We start from the raw sequence: 25,873 nt of genomic DNA, 5'->3' as shown, positions 1-25,873 counted from the left end.
AGTGGACATCACCATCCCAGGGTCCACAGAATGGAGGAATAAAATATGGATTAGAGTGGACTTACTGATATTCTACTATGAAACTATTGTGACTAGTAATAGAAATTGTAGCACTGATGTGGAGAAAGTGTCCACAGTAGTTGCTGAAGGCAGGGAGAAGGAAGAAGAGATGTGATGAGGGGGCATTTTTGGGACTTGGAATTGTCCTAAATGATATTGCAGCGTCAGATGCTGGACATTATATACCCTGCCATAACCACTGAATGTACTGGGGGAGAGTGTGAACTACAGGGTAAACTATTATCCATGTGGTGCAGCAATGCTCCAAATGTGTTTGCTAAGTGTGATTAAGTGTGCCACAATGATGCGGAATGTTGTTGATGTGAGAGGAGTGGGGTGGGGGATGGTGGTATATGGGAACCTCTTGTGTTTTTTTAATTTAACATTTTTTGTGATGTATGCATCTTAAAAAAAAACACAATTTATAAAAATGATGAGGTTGGGAGGGTGGGGAGTGGGTATATGGGAACTACAGGTTTTTTTAAATGTAACATTCTACATGTTTAACTCTAATTTTTTTAAAATGTGTTTAAAAAAACAAATTCAATAAAAAGTAAATATACAGAGGTATACAGTACAGAATTACAGTATGGATAAGACCTGTTCATGAAGCACTGAGATGGAAGGTATATATACATAATCTTACTACTATTATTACAACTTATGCAAAATATCACATTATTTTGCATGGAATGGGGATTGCCCCAACTTTTCCAATTATATAATGGGCCCACTCAAGTAACTACCAACTGCGTATGTAGCTCAAGTGATTGAGCACCTGCTTCCCACACACAAGATCCTAGATTCAATCCCCAGCATCTCCTAAAAAACAAACAAAAAAAAGCCATCTGTCATTGGGGAACAGACGGAGTTCAGCGGTTAAGCACCTGCTTCCCACTTACGAGGTCCTAGATTCAATCCCCAGTACCTCCTAAAAAAAAAAAAAAGTAAATTCACAGAAAGAAAAAGCTGGGACAAAATACATGTAGCATACAATAATATATTCAAAGAGAGTCCCTGTTCTCAGACTTCACATTAAAAAATAACTTTAACTCAAAATTTCTTATTGAAGCAGAGACAATTATACAAAATTATCAATATGCTTTTAGAGGGTTAGTATTTGTACTCCTATACTGTATGAATTTTACTAAGAGTGATTAATAATGAAGATGAATTCAGAGTTAGAGGATTTGAATGGTATTACAATTCCTACAAAGATTCAAATGAAGAAAAGCTTCAATAAACTACACTTCTATTACCTTCTATATAAAATCTCACTCCCATGAAAAGGATAATCCCTACACTAATGAAGCTTACTGACTAGTGGGAATGACAAAGAAAGTTCTGATATACTAAATGTACAGGGAAGACTATCTTGTATTTGAGCTAAGAGCTGAAGATTTATAAGGAGCTGGAGCAGAAGCAAGAAGATATAAGGGTGATGAGAGTGTGAGAAACTGAAAGACAACAGAGCTGATATACAGAAAGCCAGGTGCAAAGAAAAAGATGAAGATGGAGGGGAAAAATCTCTTACTAGACTTCATAAACCAGGTTAGAGATTTTGGCAGTCATCCTAAGAAGAGGAAGAATTAAAGGGTTTTAAATAGGAGAATAATATGATCAATACATGAAAATATAACAAAATATTAACAATGTTTACTCTGGGTGATGCGATTATTTTCTTCTTTATTCTCTACAATGTCCTAATTTTCTACAATGAATGTCATTACTCTCCGTTTTAGTTTGCCAAAGGGCTGCAATTTAAGAGTACCAGAAATGGGTTAGTTTTTACAAAAGGCATTCATTTGAGATAAAAGCTTACAGTTCCAAGGCTGTGAAAAGTCCAAATCAGTGCACCATAAGAAGTGTTTTCTCACCAAAGTTAGCAAAGCAAAATGCCACTGATCTCTGCTGAAGTCTCAACCTTCCTGCAGGTGTAGGCAAACCTGGCAAGGGCTTATCTCTTACTGGACCTCTTCTCTCTCTGAGCCTCAGCTCTCTGAGCCTCTCAAAGGCTTCTCTTTGCAGTTTGGCTATAGGCAAAACCTCTTTCACATGGCAGGATCAAATACGGCAGCTTACTTTTCCTGTGTCTCTCCATGTCTCTGGGTATATATCAGATCCAACAAGGATCAACCTAAGTCACACCTCATTGATGTAGTTCAATCAAAAACCCTAAAGCAAACTTACCAAGTTATCTAATCAAAGGACCCTCAAAGGAATTTAATGCAATCAAAATGTATCACACCCACCAGAAAAGATTAGTTTTAAAACATAACCTTTCTTTTTTTGGGATTTACAAAATAATTTCAAACTGCCACACTCTTATAAGAAAAAATATTACAAAATTTTCAACAACTGAGAAGAGTTGTGGTAAAAAAAAATATATAACATTTAAGAATAATTTTTATTTAAGTGAAATAAATCTAAAAGTCTCTGACAAGTAGTTTAGTGTTATCTCACTGTTCTGGACATTAAGAACATTAGCAAAATTATTGAAAATCAGGGGGAAAAAAGAAAAAAGGTCACAAAGGTTTTGTTATATTAGATTCTCCGATTTTTCAAAATATTGAATTCTCTGTGTCCCTGAAATTTTAATGTAATGCAAGATAAGTAAAAACTTAAATATTAGTCACTTAAAATAATTTCTTGATAGTCTCTAATTTTCTTTGCAGTTTTTATTCATTTATTAATTCATTGAACAAATAATGTACCAGGCATTGTTCTAGCAGCCAGAGATAAAGGGTAACTAATACAATACACACATGACTCCAGTTACCCAGTGTGGATAAGAAACCAAAACTATCTTGATTAGAGGAAATCCAGGGACCATGGATAGGGGATACATTGGGAAAAGTCTTTTTAGTTGTATCTGTAACTCTCACTGATATTGGCATGGGCTGATCACTGTCCACCAGCTAATCAAGGTAAGATACAAAAGCAACATAATCTTGAAAATTTTAAGTGAAGTAAATCTAAAAGTTTCTGACAAGTAGTTTAGTGTTATCTCACTGTTCTGGACATTAAGAACATTAGCAAAATTATTGAAAATCAGTAAGTATTCCATGAGTAAAAGAATCCTTAAAGTCACAAAAATCTCAGCATGGATCAGAAACCTAGAAGCCCATCTTATCTCCTCTCCATTCTACTCCTAATTCTCAACGAATATCAAAATATATATATATACATACACATTTAGTAGTTTAAATATAGTAATGTTATCTCATATAAAATTCTAGGCCTATATGTAATTTCACCATTAAAAGTTGACAAAGGTGTTGAGAAAGTCCATAAAAAAAGTAATGTATGAATTGCACATCAAGCTAAAACATAAGAAAGAGCCTGTAAGCGCCCCAAACTTAGCATCAAAATAATAAAACATGATCCCCGTATCATCCAGGGAGCATTCAACATAATGTTTTTCTTTAATAAAACTGCCAATATTTTCCAATGTTCTTTCTATAAGACTAGACTGAATTCATCATTTTCATTCTCAAACTATAAAAAGATGAGATAATATTATCAGATAAACAATGCTGCCACACAGATCCACATCTAAGTTTTACAAATTTTTCAACTATTGAGATGTGTTTGACAAAAAATACCTGTATGTGAAATTAAAAAAAAAAAAATAGAGATGGGAGAGTAGATTAATTGAATACTCTGCATTGTGAAAAAATGGATGACAGTTTTTAGAAACATTCATTTGACAAAAGAGAGAAAGACTTGCTCCTCATTTACAGCAGAGTATAGACTAAAGCAGATATTTATTGTAACACTGTGATTATTTTCAGTTCCAAGTGATGTCCCAAATAATTAAGTAGCTGCCAGAAAGTGTAATCAGGTCTCAACTTAAAAAGAAAAAAATCCTTTATTCTAGATAAATAAAAAAATGTAAGGATATTAGTAGGGCAGAATGCTTTAAAAAAGAGAAAAACTAATAAACATATTTTTAAATATGCTTCCTCAATTCTTTTTCTGCACTACCCAATGTTCAAGTTCCTAAGGTGTGTATACTTCACATATAAGTTTATAAATAACTTCAAAGACTCATTCCATAGAAAGTTAAACTAATTGAAAAATATTTCAAATGTATCACTTCATATTTTTTAGAATATATATCAACAACAGTAATTTATATTGCTTACTCATCTGTCTATCACCATAGCTGATGGCTTCTGCCAGAGGGCTCCATCCCTGAGCATTTTTCACCTTTACTGGAGCATTGTGAGCCAAAAGTAAATGGGCACACTCTGCAATGTAAAGCAATAATAATATTAAACATCGTGCAATTTTTAAAATCTCTAAATATAAAAACCATGTAAAAATTAAAGAAATCAAATTAATATAAATAAAGCAATATGATACTGTACAATTAAAATTTAAGTAATTTTTAAAATTCCTATTTATCTAATACGTTATATCATATCTCCAGATTCAAAAAATATCCTCTCTATACCAAAAAATAAAATGGATCTCTATGCAAAGAAATAATTATGTTCCCTAATAATTGTTCCCACGAGTATTTTGAGAATGTTTCCATATTCTAAAAGATAATCCACTAACCTTGAATAATTTACATCAAAATATCTAGGGGAAACGGACTTGGCCCAGTGGTTAGGGCGTCTATCTACCACATGGGAGGTCCGCAGTTCAAACCCAGGCCTCCTTGACCCGTGTGGAGCTGGTCCATGCGCAGTGCTGATGTGCGCAGGGAGTGCCGTGCCACGCAGGGGTGTCCCCCGCGTAGGGGAGCCCAACACACAAGGAATGCGTCCATAAGGAAGCCGCCCAGCGTGAAAGAAAGTGCAGCCTGCCCAGGAATAGCACTGCCCACACTTCTGTGCCGCTGACGACAACAGAAGCGGACAAAGAAACAAGACGCAGCAAATAGACACAGAGAACAGACAGCTGGGGGCGGGGGGGAATTAAATAAATAAAATCTTTAAATATATATATATTTATCTAGAATCTAATAATATTAGAAGGAGCATTTCCTCATCTATAATTCAAATGGAAAGCTAATTATCTAATTCAGAAAAGTTTTCAAAAAAGAAACTATATATGATCAGAAATGTTTTTACATAAACCCTTATTTTTCAATATTACAATTCTTTATTTCAAAAAAAAAAATGAAAAAAGGCAAAAACCTGTTTATGATTACAAGGAGAAATCTGGACAGTACTTTAAGTAGTTAAAAGAATCTTCCAGATTAAGGGAAAAGTTTTAATTAAAAGTACATTAACAGGGAATTGTGGAAATATGGCAATGAACTACACAGGCAGGGCTCAACTCGCTCACAAAAACCATGGAGAAAGAGCCAAAAGCTATCCAAAGGACCTGCTTTGAGGGTCAGCAAACCAGGACAGTGCTACACAACTCCCCAATGGCTGATGAACTGAGAGATGAAGAACCCAAAGCAACAAATATGAGTTACCAAACCCCCATGGCCACCAGGAAGGACTCCTCTCCTCCACCCTCAAGATATTAAGCTAGGGTAAAACCCCTGGCTCACTGCAGTTGATTGAGAAGGGAACAGACATCTTTTTGCCTGCCAGGTGTTATATGGGGAATAGGGATGAGGAGCTGGGGGGGGGAGTGGGTTGCTTCAGTGAATTCAGTAAGCAAACCCACTTTGAATCCTGGCTCTCACTGTTAACAAAACACAGGAAAACTAAGGAGAATGAAACGCCTACGTGGAAAGGTGGCTAACAAGCGCCATCAACTGGCTGACTGAAAATTGCATGGATAAAACCTGCTTTTGGTTCTCTCTGTACCCTAATTCCTGGAAAAGAATCTGTGCCCCAATAGTGAGTCCCTGGCCCAATTCTGATAACTTAAGCTGGGCAATTTTAAAGACTTAGAATAACTTGAACCACATATTAAATAAAACTGTGAAAAATAACAGTAGGCAAGAGAGAGAAATTAGCCATCAGGGTAAATATGCCAACATATTCAGATGCTTAGACATCAGCAAAATTTACAAGCCATACTAGAAAACTAGAGGAAATGGCCCGGGCAAAGAACAAATCAAATATCCTTTAGAGAGACAGGATTTAAGATAATTAATCAATGATAATCACACAACTCTCATAAATCAGTTCAAAGAATTTAAAGAAAACATGGCTAAAGAGATAAAGGATATTAGGAAGACACTGAGCAAACATAGAGAACAATTTGAAAGCCAGCAAAGAAAAGTAACAGACCTTATAGGAATGAAAGACACAAAGGATGCACATAAGAGCATTAGTGATTTTGAATAAAGAACACCAGAACCAGAAAAGACAGAAAAAGAGAAAGAAAATGGAAAAATTGGAACAAGGTCTCAGGGAATTGAAAGACAATGCGAAACACACAAACATACGGATTACTGGTGTCCCAGAAGGAGAAGAGAATAGAAAGGGGCAGAAAGAATATTTGAGGAAATAATGACTGAAAACTTCCCAACCCTCATGAAAGATATAAATATCAATATCCAAGAAAGACTACAACACTCCAAACAGAATAAATCTAAATAGCTCTACCCAGAGATACATACTATGCAGAATGACAAATATCAGAGATAATGAGAGGATTCTGAAAGCAGCAGGAGAAAAGCAAAGTATCACATACAAGGGAAACTCTATTAAGATTACATTCCATTCTCCCATCAGAAACCATGGAGGTAAGAAGAAAGTGGTATGATGTATTTAAGGTACTAAAAGAGAAAAACCGCCAACCAAGAATTCTGTATCCAGCAAAACTATCCTTCAAAAATGAGGGTGACTTTCAAGTCTTCACAGACAAGCAAAAAGTGATAGAATACATTATCAAATTATGAGAATTATAAGAGATACTAAAGAGAGTGCTGCAACCTGAAAGGAAAAAACAAGGGCAAAAGACTTGGAGAAGAATGTAGAAATGAAGATTAATAGGAGAAAAAAATAAAGGGTATGATATAACAACAGAAAGCAAAATGGCAAAATGTATGAAGTAATGTCTTCACAGCTATAACATTTTGGTGCTGCAGGGACAGTTACTGGACATTGTATGTCCTCCCATGGCCCACTGGGTGAAATGTGGGAGAGTGTGGGCTATGGTGTGGACCAATGACCATGAGATGCAGCGGTGCTCAGAGATGTATTCACCGAATGCAATGAATGTCTCATGATGATGGAGGAGATTGTTGTTATGGGGGGAGGAGTGGGGTGAGGGGGGTGGGGGGTATATGGGGACTTCATATTTTTTTAATGTAATATTAAAAAAATAAATAAAGACAAAAAAAAAAAAAAGAAGATACTGAGGGAAGCAGATGTGACTCAAGTGATGGGGAATCTGTCTACTATATAAGAGGGCCTGGGTTCGATCCCCGGGGCCTCCTGATGTAAAAGAAAAAGAGAAAGTGTGCCCACATGGCAAGCCAGTGCCCACGCAAATGAGTCACAAAGCAAGGTGATGATGCAACAAAAAAGAGACCAAGGGGAGAGCCAAGGTGTACCACAGCAGAAACCAGGGACTGAGGTGGCACAAGTGACAGGGAACCTCTCTCCACATCAGAGGACCCCAGAATTGAAACTTGGTGAATCCTAGAGGAGAAAAAATGAGAAGAGATGACAAAAAGAGAAATAGATAAAGAAGATCACACAGCAAATGAACAGACAGCAAAAACAGCAGGGCAGGGAGGGAGGTGGGGAGAGGGAAGGGGAAAAAGGAAAGAAATACAGTCTTTAAAAAAAGAAGAAGATACTGAGGGGAGCAGATGTGGCTCAATCAGTTGAGTGCCTGCCTACCACATGGGAGGGCCCAGGTTTGGATCCCAGTGCCTCCTAAAGAAGATGAGCAGATGCTGCATCTGCCACAATGAGCTAGATGCTACACCTCTGCAATGAGGTAGAAGATGCACCACCACAATGAGCGGATACCTAAATGAGTAGATACCACAAGCCAGCAGATAACCACAACCCATGGGGAGAGTATGTGGCTCAGACCATTGGACACTCATCTCCCATGTCCCAGGTTCAGTTTCCAGTACCTCCTGGAGAAGACAAACAAACAATAAGCAGAGAGAGGAGAGAACCATCTGGGGAAGGGAGGATAAATTTTTAAAATAAATAAATAAATGTTAAAAAAAAAAAAGACACTGAGTGAGCACAAAGAAGAATTTGAAAATCTGAATAATAAAAAAATAAAAACAGAGCTCATAGGAATGAAGACATTCATAGGTGAGATAAAAAAAAAATTAGAGGGAAGGGGATGTGGCTCAAGCAACTGAGTTTCCACCTACCACATGGGAGGTCTTGGGATCAGTTCCTGGTGCCTCCTGAAGATGAGCAAGACAGTGAGCTGGCACAACAGGCTGGCATGGTGAGGTGATGCAACAAGATGACACAACAAGAAGAAACAAAGACGAAACACAATGAGAGAGACAAGAAAGCAGGGAGCAGAGGTGGTGCAAGAGACTGAGCACCATGCTCCCACATGGGATGTCCCAGATTGGGTTCCTGGTGCCTCCTAAAGAGAAGACGACCAGACACAGAGAGCACACAGCAAATGGATGCGGAGAGCAGACAGCAAGTGCAAACAACAATGGACAGAGGGGGAATAAATAAAATAATTCTTAAAAATAAAACAATAGAGGCATACAACAGAAGACTCAAAATGACAGAAGAAATAAGTGATACAGAAGACAGAAGAACTAAAATTGAAGGAGAAAAGAGAAAAGAATAGGAAAAATTGAACCGAGGCTGAAACAGTTAAATGATAATACAAAACACAACAACATATGTGTTACGGGAGTTCCAGAAGGAGACAAGAAGTAAAAAGAGATGGAAAGATTACCTGAGGAAAAAATGGTCTACAATTTTCCAACTCTCTTGAAAGACAGAATATATGTGTCCAGAAAGTGCAGTGTATTCCAATTAGAAAAAATCCAAATAGACTAATCACAAGACATAATATACAGAATGCCAAACGCCAAAGGTAAAGAGAAAATTCTGAAAGCAGCAAGGGAAAAATGAAACATCACATACAAGGGATGTCCAATAAGACAGTGTATATTTCTCTTCAGAAACCACGGAGGCAAGAAGGCAGTGTCATGATGTAATTACAGTACTGAAAGAGAAAAATTGCGACCCCGAGAATTCTTTATTAGGCAAAACTGTTCATCAAATATGCCAATGAGCTTAAAATAGTCACAGATAAACAGAAAGTAAGAGAGTCGGTAAAGAAGAATCCATCTCAGCAGGAAACACTAATAGGAATTCTGTAGCCAGAAAAGACAAGACAAGGGAGAGATGCTTAGAAGGAGTGTAGAAGTGAAGACAATCAGAAAAAGTAACCAAAAAAGGTAAAAAGATGGACAACAAGAATCCCCCAAGTACATGGGCAGTGTCTAGCCAAGGAGGACAGAATATTATATTAGGCCCTTGATATTAATGGTTGTACTTATGAAACTTTTCTCAAGAAATTGAAACTTAGCCCAGTATTATATGTTTCCTGGGAGATACCTCCTAAAGTCTCCTTGTTTTGCCATCCCAGGCTACAGAGAGGGTGGAGCACACTTCCAAGCGTTGGGAAGAGTGAGGTTAACACTGCAGTGCTCTGACAAGGGGTGGACTCATTCACCATAGGTCGGGGAAAGTGTGGTCATTACCCCAATGTTCTTGGAGGGTGAGGTCTGGAGCTCAGTTACCATCCAGATGCTTGATGAGGGTGGAAACAAGGAAATAGCCCTTAGGCAAGCCTGTGGTAAGGGTGGGCTCCCATGAGGCCCCAAGGTTGAGAAGAAACCATACTCTCAGAATAACTCTCAGACTTTGAAATCTAAAGTACGCCCTGAAGGTTTACAGAACTGTAGGGGACCCGGAGACTCAAGTTTCCCTTCCAATTTCTCCTTATGGTAATGCAAATTATTCTTTATCTGTTCCTTTGTATATTGGAAGCAGATAAATTATTTTGTAAGTTTCAAAGATCTACAGCCAGATGAGACGTTGCCCCAAGACAAACTAGTATTTCTATATACTGTGATATGATTTTGTACTTAGCATTGCTACTGATTTTGATTTAAGGTTTTTTGGAATATTGTAATGTCTTTTTGGAATTCAGAGGGTGGAGTGTGGCAGCTAGATATTATGTATGAATTCCAAAAAAGAGATATTGATTTTGTTTGTAAACTGGTCTGTTTCTCTGGGAGTGATACCCTTTGATTGATTTATATTCAAATGCTTCGCATTTACTTGATTAAATCAAGATTTAGGGCTTTGATTCGACCACATCATTATGGCATGCTGGGTTGAGTCCCCACCCTCTTAGTGGGCCAATAAAACAGGCTCTTACACAAAAGTAGATACACAGAAGAACACAGAGAAAGAGAGAGAGCTCCAAAAACAAAGCAGAGGCCTCAGAAGAGAGATGTGCTATTTGCCAGATAGTTTACAGGTGACCTTGTGAAAAGAACAGAGCTGCTGAGCCCAGAAAGAAATGAGCCCCAGGAAGAGAGACAAGCCTTATGCCAGCCTACAGCTGAGACTGGAAGAAGCTGGACCCACAAAACCTTAAGAGGGAAGAGGGAGACTGAACCCTCACAGGTGTTGACTGCCATCTTGCTTCAACACATGGCAACAGGTTTGGTGAGAGAGTAACCCTGAGTTGGACTCTTTAGGGCCTTATACCTGTAAGCTTTTACCACAAATAAATATCCTTTATAAAAGTCAATAGATGTCTGGTCTTTGCATGAGCACCCCTTGGGCTGACTAATACGGGTTGCAAGGCAGTTCTCAATAAATACAAAAAGAATTACACAAAGCACCTGCTCGGAAAATACTTGAATGAAGCTGGACATGAAAAATAGAAGGGAAAAGGGAAAAGGGAAAATTCACACATGTGGAGGCAGAAAAACACACTCCTAAACAATCAAAAGGTCAAAGAAGAAATTGCAAGTGAAATCAGTAAATATATTGAAATCAAAACGAGAACACAACTTATCAAAACTTACAGGATACAGCAAAGACAGTATTGAGAGGGAAATTAACAGCCTTAAAAGTCTATATTAAAAAAGAAGAAAGATGGGAAACGGACTTGGCCCAGTGGTTAGGGCGTCCGTCTACCACATGGGAGGTCCGCAGTTCAAACCCCGGGCCTCCTTGACCGATGTGATAAGCTGGCCCATGCGCAGTGCTGATGTGCGCAAGGAGTGCCGAGCCACGCAGGGGTGTCCCCCGTGTAGGGGAGCCCCACGCGCAAGGAGTGCGCCCCATAAGGAGAGCCGCCCAGTGCGAAAGAAAGTGCAGCCTCCCCAGGAATGGCGCCGCCCACACTTTCCGTGCCCACACTTTCCGTGCCGCTGACGACAACAGACTCGGACAAAGAAACAAGTCGCAGCAAATAGACACGGAGAACAGATAAACGGAGGAGGGGAGGGGGGGAATTAAATAAATAAATAATAAAAAAAAAAGAAGAAGAAAGAGCTAAAATCAAAGATCTAACTAAACAACTGGATAAAATAGAAAAAGAACAACAAGCCATTCCCAATGCAAGGAGAAGGAAAGAAATAAAAATCAGATCAGAAATATATGAAATTGAGAACAACAACAACAACAACAAAAAGAGAAAATCAAAAAAAACAAAAGCTGGTTCTTTGAGAAGATCAATAAAATTGAGAAACCATTAGCCAGACTAACAAAGAAAGAAAAAAAAAGAAGATGCAAATAAATACAATCAAAAATAAATGAGGGAAGTGGATTTGGCTCAACAGATAAAGCATCTGCCTACCACATGGGAGGCCCAGGGTTCAAACCCAGGGCCTCCTTGACCGATGTGATAAGCTGGCCCACACACAGTGCTAATGCGCGCAAGGAATGCCACGCCATGCAGGGGTGTCCCCCATGTACGGGAGCCCCACACGCTTATGGAGTGTACCCCATAAGGAGAGCCACCCAGCGCAAAAAAAGTACAGCCTGCCCAGGAGTGGCACCGTACACATGGAGAGATGACGCAACAAAGAGACACAGATTCATGGTGCCACTGACAAGAATATAAGCAGACAGAGAAGAACACACAGCGAACGGACACAGAGAGCAAACAACTGGGGGGAGAGCAGAGAAGGGGAGAGAAATAAATTAAAAATTAAAAAAAAAAAAAAAGAAATGAATAGAACAAAGTTACAACAGACCCTAGAGAAATAAAAAGGATCAAAAGAGGACATTATAAGAAATGTATGCCAACAAAGTAGAGAACCTAGATGAAATGGACAAATTCCTAGAAAGGTACAAATAATCTATACTGAAGCTACAATAAATACCAGAACAAATCAGTCAATCACATTTAAAAAGTCTGAATCAGTCATCAAAAAACTCCCAACTAGGATAAGTCCAGGACCAGATGGCTTCACAGTGAATTCTACCAAGCATTTTGAGAAGAACCAAATTCTCTTTATTTATTTTTCTTTTAAAGATTTATTTTCTTATTTATTTCTCTCTTCTTAGCCCACCCCCAGTTGTCTGTTCTCTGTGTTCATTTGCTGTGTGTTCTTCTGTGACCGCTTCTATCCTTATCAGCAGCACTGGGAATCTGTGTTTCTTTTGGTTGCGTCATCTTGCTGTGTCAGCTCTCCGAGTGTGCAGCGCCATTCTTGCGCAGGCTGCACTTTCTTTTGCGCTGGGCAGCTCTCCTTATGGGGGGCGTGCTCCTTGTGCATGGGGCTCCCCTACTCAGGGGACACCCAGGTGTGACATGGCACTCCTTGCGAGTATCAGCACTGTACACAGGCTAGCTCCACATGGGTCAAGGAAGCCTGGGGTTTAAACTGCAGACGTTCCATGTGGTAGGTGGACACCCTATCCATTGGGCCAAGTCTGCTCCCCCCAATTCTCTTTAAACTGTTCCAATAACTGAAGAGAAAAGAAAATTAACCAACACATTTTATGAAACCAACATCACCCTTAATACCAAAGTCAGACAGATACAACAAGAAAAGAAAATTACAGACCAATCTCTATAATAAACAAAGATACAAAAATTCTCAACAAAATACCTGCAAATAGAATCCAACAGCATATCAAAAGAATTATACACCATGACCAAGTGGGATTTTATTCCTGGTATGCAAGGGTGGTTCAATGTAAGAAAATCAATCAACATAATACACATCATCAAACTGAAGTGAAAAAAACACATGATCCATGATCATCAGCTACATGCAGAAAAGGCATTCAACAAAATCCAGCATCCTTTCTTGATAAAAACACATCGAAGGACAGGTATAGAAGGAAATAGAAAAGGCATTTACCAAATTTAATTGGAAGGGAATATGTACCCAAAAAGCCAAAAGCATTCTAAAAAAGAAGAGGGACATCAGAGAAATTTCACTACCTGACCTTGAAACATATTACAAAGCTACAGTGGCCTAATAGCATGGTATTGGTATAAAGTTGACCTCTAGGGTCAACTGGTTTTTAACAAACCTATCAAAGTTATGTTAATGGGAAAAAACAGTCTCTTCAACAAATGATGCCAGGAGAACTGGACAGCCATACCCTTAAGAATGAAAGAGGACCCCTATCTCACTCCCTATACATGAATCAAACACCTAAGCATAAAAGCCAGGACCATAAAACTACTACAAGAAAATGTAAGGAAAAATCTTAAAGATCTTTGGTAGGTGGTGTTTTCTTGGATCTACACCCAAAGTGCAAGCAACAAAGGAAAATAGATAAATGGGACCTCCCCAAAATTAAATACTTTTGCACCTCAAAGGACCTTGTCAAAAAGGTGAAACAGTCAACTCAATGGGAGAAAATATTTGAAAATCATATACCCGATAAAGGCTTAAAATCCAAGATATATAAAGAGATGCTACAACTCAACAATAATGACTCAATTTTAAAAATGGCAACTACTTGAATAGACATTTGCACAAAAAAGAAATACAAATTTAAAAAAAAGAAAAGAAAAATGTTAACATCACAAGCAATTAGGGAAATGCAAAGCAAGGCTACATTTCACACTTACTAGAATGGCCACTGTTAAAAAGACAGAAATCTACAAGTATTGGAGAGGATGTGGAAAGAGAGAAATGTTTATTCACTGGTGATGGGAATGAAGAATGTTACGGTCACTGTGGAAGACTGTTAGGCAGTTCCTAAAGAAGTTGAATATAGTTATGCCATGTGTCCCAGCAATACCACTACTTGTTATATTACCAAAAAACTGAAAGCAGTGACACAAACAGACTTCTGCACACCAATGTGCACAGCAGTGTTACTTTTGGCTGCCAAAAGATGGAAACAATCCAGGTGTCCATCAACTGAAGAATATATAAACAAACTTTGGTGTATGCACATGATGGAATATTACACAGCCTATAAGAAGAAATGAAATCGTGAAGCATATGACAACTTGGATGAACCTGGGGGACATTATGCTGAATGAAGCAAGTCAGATACAGAAGGGTAAATACAATATGATTGCACTATTAAGAACTAAAAATATTGTATAAACTCACAGTTAACTTGAATATGGGTCACCAAAAAATAGAATGAGTTTAAAGAACAGAAATTTTAGCATTAATTAGTGCAGAACGGGTAAAACCTCAAGTGAAATATGAATATGGGTAATATTTCATATGTAAGACTGTTTTTCTTTGAAACTGAACAATGTATATTAATATTACAAGATATTAATATTAGACAAGGGAAACGGACTTTGGCCCAGTGGTTAGGGCGTCCGTCTACCACATGGGAGGTCCGCGGTTCAAACCCCGGGCCTCCTTGACCCGTGTGGAGCTGGCCATGCGCAGCGCTGATGCGCACAAAGAGTGCCCTGCCACACAGGGGTGTCCCCCGCGTAGGGGAGCCCCACGCGCAAGGAGTGCGCCCACGAGGAAAGCCGCCCAGCGTGAAAAGAAAGAGCAGCCTGCCCAGGAATGGCGCCACCCACACTTCCCGTGCCGCTGACGACAACAGAAGCGGACAAAGAAACAAGACGCAGCAAATAGACACCAAGAACAGACAACCAGGGGAGGGGGGGGAATTAAAATAAATAAATAAATCTTTAAAAAATATATATATATATTAGACAAAAAAAAAAAAACCACCCATTATATTAAGTGAAAGAAACCAGGCACAAGGTACTACATCTTGTATGATTCCATTTATGTAAAATGTAAATATAAATCAATTTATGAAGATAAAATTAGATTAGTGGTTATATAAGGTTGGGGAAGGATGGAGGGATTGAGGGGTGTGGAGTTTTTCTTTTTGTAGTAATGAAATTGTTCTAAAATTGTTTGTGGTGATGAATGCTCAACATTATAATTATACTAAAAAGCCACTGATTGTACACTTTGGATAGACTGTATGGTATGTGAATATATCTAAATAAAACTCCTTAAAAAAATAAACAAACAGGAATTTCTACAATAATTGCTAAGTAATAAAATGTATCTGCTAAATGCAAGCATATTATGTTCCCTTTTTTAAAGGAACGACTAAGCAACTGCATACATGAGCATGTGTATTTATATGCACATACAAATATTTGTATATGATAATAACCATGGAGAAATTTACGGAAGAATATCCCCCAGATTTTTAACATGGGTTACTATGTTTATCGGGAAAGGGAAGATAATAAAGAGAAGGAATGAAGGAGAGCCAAGCTAAAAAGAATGGGGAAAAAAGAATTTGAAAACTGAACCTTCACCTCAAAAAACTTGCCATGGGATAAGCAAGTATATATGTACATATATAAAGAAGCTGAGTGAAAGCAAATATTAAGAGATGTCCACAGACTTATAAGGTTATTCATGACAGATTTTTTAGTAAAAAGAAAAATACGAAAAATTACTATATGATGCAAGATTCTACTTCAGTAAAAAAAAAAACTCTGTGTTATAAGTAAGCAGTGAGGTATGTAAAGATACATATCTGGTTATTCATGTTGATTATATTAGAGAAAGAAATGGGGGATGCTTTTATATATCTTTATACTGTATCATTCTAATTATTTAAAAAAGGATGTATTAATAATCTAAAAATCATTAAAGAAAAAATTTTAATTTAAAAATATAAAAAAGGGTACACAACAATATATAAAATTTGATCCTTACTGTGTAAAATAATTGTGTAAAACTGTTTTATGATATGTGAATAGACCCTGCTTGAAAGGTTGCCACTTCACTAACCACTCACAATTCAACTGAAGTAGACATGAACAACTAACCAAAAATCAGATAATCATCTGTATGCCAATGCCATATGACATATCCTCATGCATTTATAAAAAGAAAAAAAGACCTGAGTCAATCAAATGTCTTCTCAATAAAGAATAAGAAAACAAAGTAGTTAACAACCAAGTATAAAGCTAAAAAAATGTATAAATTTACCAGGAAGAAGTCAAGACATGAGGAATTCAGACAAACTGAAATTAATGAGGAAAAATAATTACATATATATAAATAATCAACAGATATAAAGGTGATAAAATAAAAGGGATATATAGGACAGTTGTGAGTAACAGAACACCCAGAGAGACCCTTATTGTTGTAGAATTTGAGAGAGGTTCAATTATTTACGTATAGAGAGGACAGGACTCAGGAATGATTTTGAGAAGGAAAAATGGTTTATTGATGGCCGACCAGACTCGGGAGCTTTCCGTTGCAAACCCAAGTCCCAAACAAGATTTTTGAGTCCCTTTTATACAGAGAGGAAAGGCCAAATGGTTCTTTTGTTTCAGTTCTCAATAGGCTTGAATTAACATATATCTTCCACATCCTAGGTAAGCTTTTAGCACGGACTTCATAGATTCTAGATAAGCTTTTAGCGCATTTGGTTTGCATTTTCCCTGAATATTTAAAGTTTATAGACTTTGCATTGTTAAACTGTTTCCTGGGACTGGAGTCGTTGCCATGGTCACCAAGGGCAGGACTGCAGCCTCTTACCGTTCCACACCCACAAGTTAGGGCAGACAGTTTAGGTTAAGGTTATCTCTGAAGAGACAAAGAGCCTCCCACCCATAGCCCACATCATTATGAGAATAAGAAACTATATTAACCCTAGCGTTATTATCAGGGAAAATTTTTTTAATTGCAGAACCAAAAGAGACCAAGAATGAAATGAAAATTGCAGCAACTGGTCCAAAAAATCTTTTTCTGATGTTTCTAACCAAATTAATGAGAATTAAAGATTAGCTATCCATTTTATCTCTTAACGATTCCTGAAACGTTCCTTAAGTATAATGTTCTCTATTTCTAACTTACATCTATAGTTTAAAAACCCCAAGCAACATCATTAATTTAGTCAGTGGACCAGGAAATCTAGAAAAAATCAGTTTTCTGTGGTAACAAAATAAGGTTACTCAGTAGGTTGGGAACAGTAAAAGAAGATATGTAAATAGAAGTGTGAAAGTCCTAGGGTATCTCTCTTCCAGATGAGAATTTTTTGAAAGACTTGTGAAGACCTAGGAAATTTCTACCAATACATCTAACAAAAACTAGGACACTGGGATAGTAGATGTGTTTCATTTCATGTTCAAATCCTGGTAAATCCATACTGACTACTATAGAGCTGAATTAGGAAGAATTCTAGAATAGTAATTGCAACAAATTAACTACAATTGCCATGAACACAGCATGAAAGAATATGCATGTTGGCCAGTTTGAAATAGACCATACATAATCTTTTTGAATGGTTCTCAGGGAAAACAGTGAGGTAGTGCAGCACAATAGTTAGGAATCCAGGTTCTAGAGCCAGACACTCCAAATCAAAGCTCTGCTACTTTGGTCAAGATGCTTAACTTCTCCGGGCTAACTTTTTTCATATGTAAAACAGGGATAACAACAGTACCTTCCTCATATGGTAGTTTTAAGAGTTAAATGAGTTAAGTATGTGCAAAGCACTAGGAAAAGCATCTGGCATATTATAAATGAGTGAAAAATTTTAGTTATTTTTTAAGGTTTTTAATCCAAGTCCTTAAAAAAGTCATAAGTTTCTAATTCAGCAAATTTAGCCAACTACAGCTGCTATATTTTCACCAAGGTAACTATACTACAGACAACTATCACATTTTGCCCTGCCCATATTCTTCTGTATTCCTGATACCCTCTCCTAAATCCCCAATCCCTACCTTATAACCAGCCTAGGCCAAGCTGACTTCACAGAAGTATATATCTCAAGGTCAGATAATTCATGAGCCTACCCTTCACTCAGGACATGTGCCTTAACTTGAACAATGAAGTGGACCAATCATACTTTTTTCTCAAAAATATGTGAACCTAAGAAACTGAACCACTTTCTGGTGAACACTGAAATAACAAAGTTTTGAAGACAAGAACAGTTATTGTGGGTCATGGGGAAAGTCAGTCAAAAATGGGGGTATGTTAAAAAACACACACACACAAGACATACTATAAGAGATAGATGATGATAGAAAGATGATGGATGGACAGACAGAAGAAGGGAAGGAGAGAAGGAAGAATGGCTGACCCCTAAACTGTATGATTCCTGCCTTTTCTGAGGCCTAGCTAGTCCCTATTTCCTTAATTTCTATAATATGTAGATTTTCAATTGAACCCTTTTATTTAGAAGTTATTTGTGAGTCTGTTCCTCGGAAGAAAGGCAGATAAAGTATAATTAGAACACTGAGAATAAATTAAAATTTGAGTCACCAAATAAACTATATAGAATTCCAATAGAAATTATACGATCTTGCAAATTAAATGCTTCACTAACATATGATGTTAAAACCAAACTATCAAAAGAACATTGTTTTTTTCCTCTCTTCTGAGACTCTGACCTCCAAATGTTTTGAATCAGATGGAACAATTTCCTGTTCTAGCTCAGTTCAGCTTCTAGAACAGATTAAAGTTTAAAGGGCTGATTTGACTGTGAATAGCAGATATATCTTCAAGTTTCATGGTTTTCATTGGGATTTCTCTAGTACTAAGTAAGATTATCCTGATGAAATGCAAATAGGATTAAATTTAGTTAAATGCATAATGAATTAATATACCAATTTTAATAAAAGCTAAAGAAAGAAAAAAAAAAGAACATTGTTTTTCAACAAAACAAATTCTAGTGGTACCTCTGGCATCAGCATATATTCAGTTCAGATGTTTATCTGAAAGCTGTATTATAGAATGTAACAGTAAGGGATGCCTATAATGATGCTTCCATTAAGATAAATTCACGAGCTTGTTTAAAATTACAGGAGTATATGTTTTTAAAGGATTTTTATCAAGCACATTTCAAATTTTAAAATCTAGCACTCAAAGGATTACCATTAAGTTATCTGGAAGTTTCCCTTTCCAGATAAATTGGGAATCCAGATAACTGAGCTTTTATTGTATCGAGGAATTAACCTTAAAAAGTAGTTCTTTTAAATCACCTGCCTATGAGTTTCTTTCTTTAAATTTAAAAATAAATACATATTAAGTTTTTACAATTATCTGCTACATAAAAGGGAGACTTATGAATTTAGATACATGAAACATTAAAGAATCTTACAAAACTCTTCTAATAGCAAAAATATTCACTATTTATTATTGTTAAATAATTAACAATATTTAATAACCAGAAATAAGTCTTCCCTGAAATTATAAATTCATGCTAGATCAACAAAACCAAGAAAGAAAAAAACATATTTTCAAAAGACATTAAAGTCACTGCCAGATTTCCTCTCACTGAAAAAAAATGCTATGGAAAATGAGAAAATATTTGTTACTTTTAATAAACTGAATCTGAAGCTCAATTAGTAAATAAAATAATCTCAATTTAATTTTAAAAGACTCAAAAGACAAAATTCAACTTAAAATTTTACTATTCATGAGTGAGATTAAAATAAAATATTTACTAACCTTTATTTCCTAACATCACAGCAAGATGTAAAGGAGTGTTTCCTAAAATTAAAAAAAAAAAAAAAAAGAATTAGATGGTGTAAAACATAAGAAAATTTATTTACAAGTGTTTTCAGCTTTTTCTGAAATTTCACTGACATATTTTAAGCAAAAATAATGTGACTGCTTTTATGGCAAATTCAAAGCCAGAGTATGCCACGGTTTCTAAGCACAAGTACCTCACTCTCCTCTCTACCCCCAAAAGATACCCATTTTGCATCTGGGACTTCTTTTCCAGAGTTCACAGATTCCTTTTGTTGCTAATTTTTCCACCACTGCATTCTCTATTCATACAACAAAAAATGTAAATGCCTACTATATACCTCAGCCTTGGGGACAGAAATCAGTAAAACCCAATCCCAGCCCTCAAGCTGTTCAGAAATCTTCTGCTAGAGACTGACATGGAAATAATTATGATTACTTCTTATTAAAATGGAAGGTGGTATAGCATGATAATGAAGCACAGGGAAGAGCTAACTTGGCCTGTTAAACACTGAACAAGAGACCACATTATGAATTTGTAGGCAAACAAAGGAACACTGACTATCATTCCAGAGGAAATAAACATGTTTAAAAATCACATTCAAATGCAAGAACAGTTTATATTTCAGAAACAAAAAAATTCTTATGACTAATGGGAAAAATTTACCATATAACCCAGCAGTTCCTCTACTAGGTATATACCCAGAACAACTGAAAGAAGGGACTCAGATATTTGCACACAGATGCTCATAGTAGCATCATTCACAACTGCCAAAAAATGGAAGCAACCCATGTGTTCATCAACAAATGAATGGATAAACAAAGGTGGCAGATATCAATACATATAACAGAATATTATTCTACCACAAAAAGAAATAATGTTCTGATACACACTACAACATAGATGAACCCTTAAGACACCATGTTGAGTGAAATAAGCCATTTACAAAAGGACAAATATTATATGATCTCACTTATGTAGAAAAACGAAAATATGAAAAGCCAGAGTCAAGAATTACAATATTAGTTACCAGAGGTTCAGATGAGATGGGGGTAGAAAAAGGGTAGGTAACTGGTACAGAGTTTCTGTTTGGGATAACAGAAAAGTTCTGTTAATGGGTGATAGTGATCATAGCAAATCATTATGAATATAATTAACACCAACGAATTCCGTATTTGAAAGAGAATAAAAAAGGAAATTTTAGTTACACAAATGTTACAAAAATTTAAATTTAAAAAAAACCATAGGGGGTACTTCAAGGAAGATGGTAGACTAGAATGACACAGGACTTTCTTCTCTCCCAAAAAAATAGCTAGAAGACATGCAAAAACGGCCTGGAAAAAAATCTTCTAAGGTTTATGACACTAAGGGAATACTGGACACCAACCAGAGGTGAGAGGACCAAAAGAAAGAATCCCGATGGCAAAACTGAGTTAAAAACTGCAGCTGCAAATGCTAGCACCCTCCCCCATGCTGTAGACAATTTTGAATCCTCAGGCCTTGGGGCTGACCACTATAAACAAAGGGGCCTTCAGGGACCAATCTTCCCAGAAAGGGGACAGAGAGAGACACAGCCTAAGGCTGACTCAGCTTTTGATGCCCAAGTTTGATCTGCTGTTTCTCAGGAACCCATCCAGGCCAGATGGGGCCACAAAATTTTTTTGCCTTGGGAGCCGGCAAGGGACTAAGATCCAACACTCCCAATCTCCCTTTGTACTGTCCAGGACTGGTTGCTGAGGACACAGAGAGGAGTAGAATTATTTCCTACCTGGGAAAAGAGAGAAAACTGCCAGCAAAGGTTGGAGAATCTTAGCCTCCAGGCAGGATCCTCTAACAAGCTGATCCAGTCAGTGTTATAGCAAACACACTACAACCAGGCACTAAAAGAGCTGCCCAACACCACATGTGCTGGCAGGCTAAGGAAGTGCATGTCAGGAAAAGCAACAGAAACAATCCTAAGAACCAGAACAGGTTGAACCAGGAATCAAAGAACAGCAGTAATACATAGTCTTCTACCACTAAAACCCTATAAAAGAGAGAAAAATTACACATCTGAGTAAACTCAATACCCTAATCAGATGCCTAGATATCAGGAAAAAAAATACAAGCCATACTAAGAAAATGGAAGAAATGGCCCAAGAAAAGGAATATATCATAGCCCCTGAAGAGACACAGGATTTGAGACAACTAATCAATGAGATGCACACAAATTTCCAAAATCAAATTGAGTTGAAAGACAATATGGATAAAGAAAATAAGGAAATCAAGAAGACACTGAGGCAGCACAAAGAAGAATCTGAACCCTGAATAGAAAGTAATAGAGCTCATGGGAATGAAAGACATGATAGATGGGATCAAAAGCACATTAGAGGGAACGGATGTAGCTTAAGCAGTTGAATGCTTGTTTCCACATAGGAGATCCCGGGTTTGGTTCCCAGTGCCTCCTAAAGCAAAACAAAAAACAAAAAACACACAAACAAACAACCTAGTGGAGCTGATGTGGCTTAGTGGTTGAGTGCTGGCTTCCCACATATGAAGTCCCGGGTTCAATTCCTGGCCAGGAACCTCAAAAATAAATTTTTAAAAGTTTGAGGCACACAACAGTAGATTTGAAATGACAAAGGGAAGAATAAGTGATACAGAAGATGGAAGAGTTGAAATTAAAGAGAGAAAAGAATGGAAAAAGTAGAGCAGGGTCTCAAGAAGTTGAATGCTAACACAAAATGCAACAGCATACATGTCATGGGAAGACTTTTCTTGTTAGTTTTTCTTTATTATTACTATTATTGAAATAATGAAAATGCTCTAATAATGATTGAAATGATAAATGCACAACTAAGTGATTATACCAAACACCACTGATTGTATATTTTGGATTAATTATATGCTTTATTAATATGTATCAATTTTTAAAAAGAAGTGGCTTCAAGACTAGCCGCTAAATTCTTAGATTTAATTAATAAAATAGTGTTCCATGCTAATTATTGAGGAGAAAATGCCAAAATAAGGCACAGACAAATGAAAAAACTGGAATATTAACTATATGCTTTACATCAATGTTAAATTTCTCAGAATTTATAACTGTGCTTAATGTGGTAACATTAGTGAATATCCTTGTTCTTAGGAAATAATTATAAATGGAAATAGTAAGTATTAAGGGAACATGATATATGCAGTCTACTCTCTAATGTTTAGAAGATATAGAATAATACAGTAAATTTGGCAAAATGTAATGGTATATTGGAGTTCTCTGCAATGTTTTTGTACTATTTTTGCAACTTCCCTCTAAATTTGAAATTATTTTAAAGTAAAAAGTTTAAAAATATATATGTATCAAAAAAATTGGTTTAGAAAAAAACAACAACAACAAAGAAACCATAGGACCGTACAACCCAAAGAGTGAATCCTAATGTATACTATGGGCTATAGTTAATATAATTATAATATACAATGGTACCTTAGTACTTGTCATTAATTGGTTCCAGGAGTCATGACAAGTACCAAAAATGACAAGTAATAAACAAATTTTTCCCATAAAGAATAATGCAAATAAACAATGCATTCCCAAACGAAAGACAATGCACACTTTTAAGGCAATATGAAAAAAGATAGGGCTGTATATCATTATTTTACATGAGAAATAAACCTAAAAATTAATACGTACATAAAATAAAATTAAAACTTCACTTTACCTGTACTGAGAAGAGTCCATGGCCTAATGGGATGGTGGGAGATTACATGGAGTATTGCCTGGAAGAAGAGTCCCCCCTTCAATAGAACATCAGGCACTTACACTTCAGGTTTTCTTTCTCTTTTCTGCCTTTTTTCAAATTGCACCACATGCTCTGACATACTCTTTGTCACCTTCACTAAAAACTTATCCAACGAGGACTGCTTCTATCTTCTTACCAAAATTCCTCAAAAGTGTGAAATGATTTGGTCATTCAATAAATTCATATTTCTGCTTGTCAGAGCATTGTCCAGATGATGCTTCTCCATAGTTTTGAACTTCTGCCCATTTTGCACATATTTCTTTCATCAAGGAACTGGGGACACCCTCCCTTATCTCCTCCTCATCTTAAGAAATCTCTTCAGCCACCACTTGTTGCTGCTCTTTCTGTAGTTCCTGCAGCTCCTCAGTGATGAGCTCTTCACAATATTCCTGCACTAACTCAGCATCAGCAGCATCGACCTTCAGACCCATAAATTGTCTTGCACAACTGTACCCTCAGTTTGAAGCTTGGGGTCAGCCTCAAACTCTTCAAAGTCTCTCTGAGTCACAGCTTCTGGCCACAAAATCTTCCATGCTGAATTCATTGTCCTATAAGTGACTTCATTCCAGCCTTATTAATAAGGTTAAGGCAGTGCAGGATATTGAAATGCTCCTTCTAGAATTCTGTGAGGGTCAACGAGGTATCAGAGGTGATCTCAAAGCACCTCTGGAAAAGCACGTTGGTGTAAAACTATTGAGATTTTAAATGATCTGCTGGTGCAGATCTGCTGGATGAGAGTAGTAGTGTTGGGGGATAGGAACCTCACAGTGATGAAACAACTTCTCCAGTAAGTCATCCTCCAAGCCTAGAAGGTGGGCAGGCACACTGTCCAAAAGTAGGAGAGCTTTCAGAGGCAAATCTTTCTCCAGCAAATATTTTTTTACTGAGGAACCAACTACTTCATTTATCCACTCGGTGAAAAATTGCCTCAAGACCCAAGCTTGCTGTTTGCCCTCCACATCACACGGAGTTTGCTTTTTATGACATAATGCTTCTTGAAAACCTATGGATTTCACTATGATAAACTAGTAGAGGCTTGAGTTTTAAGTTCCCACCAGCATTCCCACACAATAGAGTGAGCCTGTCCTTCATTGGTTTGTGGCCTGGTAATGCCTTCTCCTTTATGAAGTAGGTTCTACTCCGTATTTTTTTTTTCCAAAAAACTCCAGTTTCAACATAATTAAAAACTTGGTGGGAAATAAACCCTTCAGCCTCTACATAGTCTTGAAATACACTGATTAATTCATCAGCAGTCTTTTTATTAGCACTCACTGCCTTGCCATGCCTCACAACACTGCTCAATGGTAGTGTGAAGTAGTTTTCTTTTCTGCTAAGCACTATCACTGCTCATTTTCTTAGGACCCATAATGAGAAAAAAAACGTAAAAATACACAAAATGACCACAAAAGCTAAGATAAGACCTCAGTGGGATGTGTGCACAGGGCAAGAGCTACCACATGACTAACACCTGACCCTCTGTGTCAGCTGGAAAGGGTAGCAAGTCACAGGGCAACCGACATTGACAAGTTCTAGCTTGTATATCAAGTACCAAACAAATGATGAGTACCAGGACAAAATTCTCATGTCAAAATGCATTAAGAACCAAATTCGACAAGTTTCAAAGCAGTCGAGTACCAAGGCTCATCAATTGTAACAAAGGTATCACACTAATGGAAAATGTTATTAATAGGGAAAACTGGGGAGAGAAGAAGGGGGTATATGGAAACTATACTTTCTGCATGATTTTTCTATAAAACTATAATTTCCATAATTAAAAAAATTTTTTTTGAAAGAGTACTTAGAGGCTATGCTATGAAGTATGGAATAAATTCTATAGTTGACATTACAGAATGACTAATTTCAGTTCAAAACAATTCCCTAAGCTATACTCATAGCCTAAAACCTTCTTGATTATAAAAAAAGCAAATCTACAGAAATATATGAAAATAAAAAGTTACTGAATAAAATTTAAGTTACATATACTAATTTTCAGATACTATTAATTTTAAAGAACTCATCACATCAACAACCCTGGCCAATAAAATAAAAAACTAAACTCTTATTAAGAGATTATATGCAGGATGAAACATGACCTGGCTACTTTTTCTAAGAAACGTGCGTATCACCGACTCCAATCTCTTAGTTTGACAAAACCTGCCAAGATGATTATAATACACACACACACACACA

At 36.8% G+C, this 25,873-nt stretch overlaps 1 protein-coding gene across 4 annotated transcripts in view; it reads right to left on the bottom strand.

The window, feature by feature from the left end:
- The window catches only part of ANKRD13C (ankyrin repeat domain 13C), a 140,929-nt gene that overhangs the window by 91,976 nt on the left and 23,080 nt on the right, over window positions 1-25,873 (bottom strand). For 2 of the 4 annotated variants that reach the window (XM_004483708.5, XM_058303367.2), the window contains exons 2-3: window positions 19,889-19,930; window positions 4,209-4,313 (exon numbers count right to left, since the gene is read on the bottom strand). In XM_004483708.5, the coding sequence (XP_004483765.1) occupies window positions 4,209-4,313; window positions 19,889-19,930 (147 nt within the window). The remainder of the gene's footprint in view (window positions 1-4,208; window positions 4,314-19,888; window positions 19,931-25,873) is intronic. The other 2 variants (XM_023586137.3, XM_004483709.5) reach the window with 2 other exon arrangements.

The sequence above is a fragment of the Dasypus novemcinctus genome, chromosome 9, assembly GCF_030445035.2.
Source record: "Dasypus novemcinctus isolate mDasNov1 chromosome 9, mDasNov1.1.hap2, whole genome shotgun sequence".
Classification (NCBI taxonomy): Eukaryota; Metazoa; Chordata; class Mammalia; order Cingulata; family Dasypodidae; genus Dasypus; species Dasypus novemcinctus.
The sequence above is the reverse complement of the archived record's forward strand: the minus strand, read 5'-3'. Positions and strand labels throughout refer to the sequence as shown.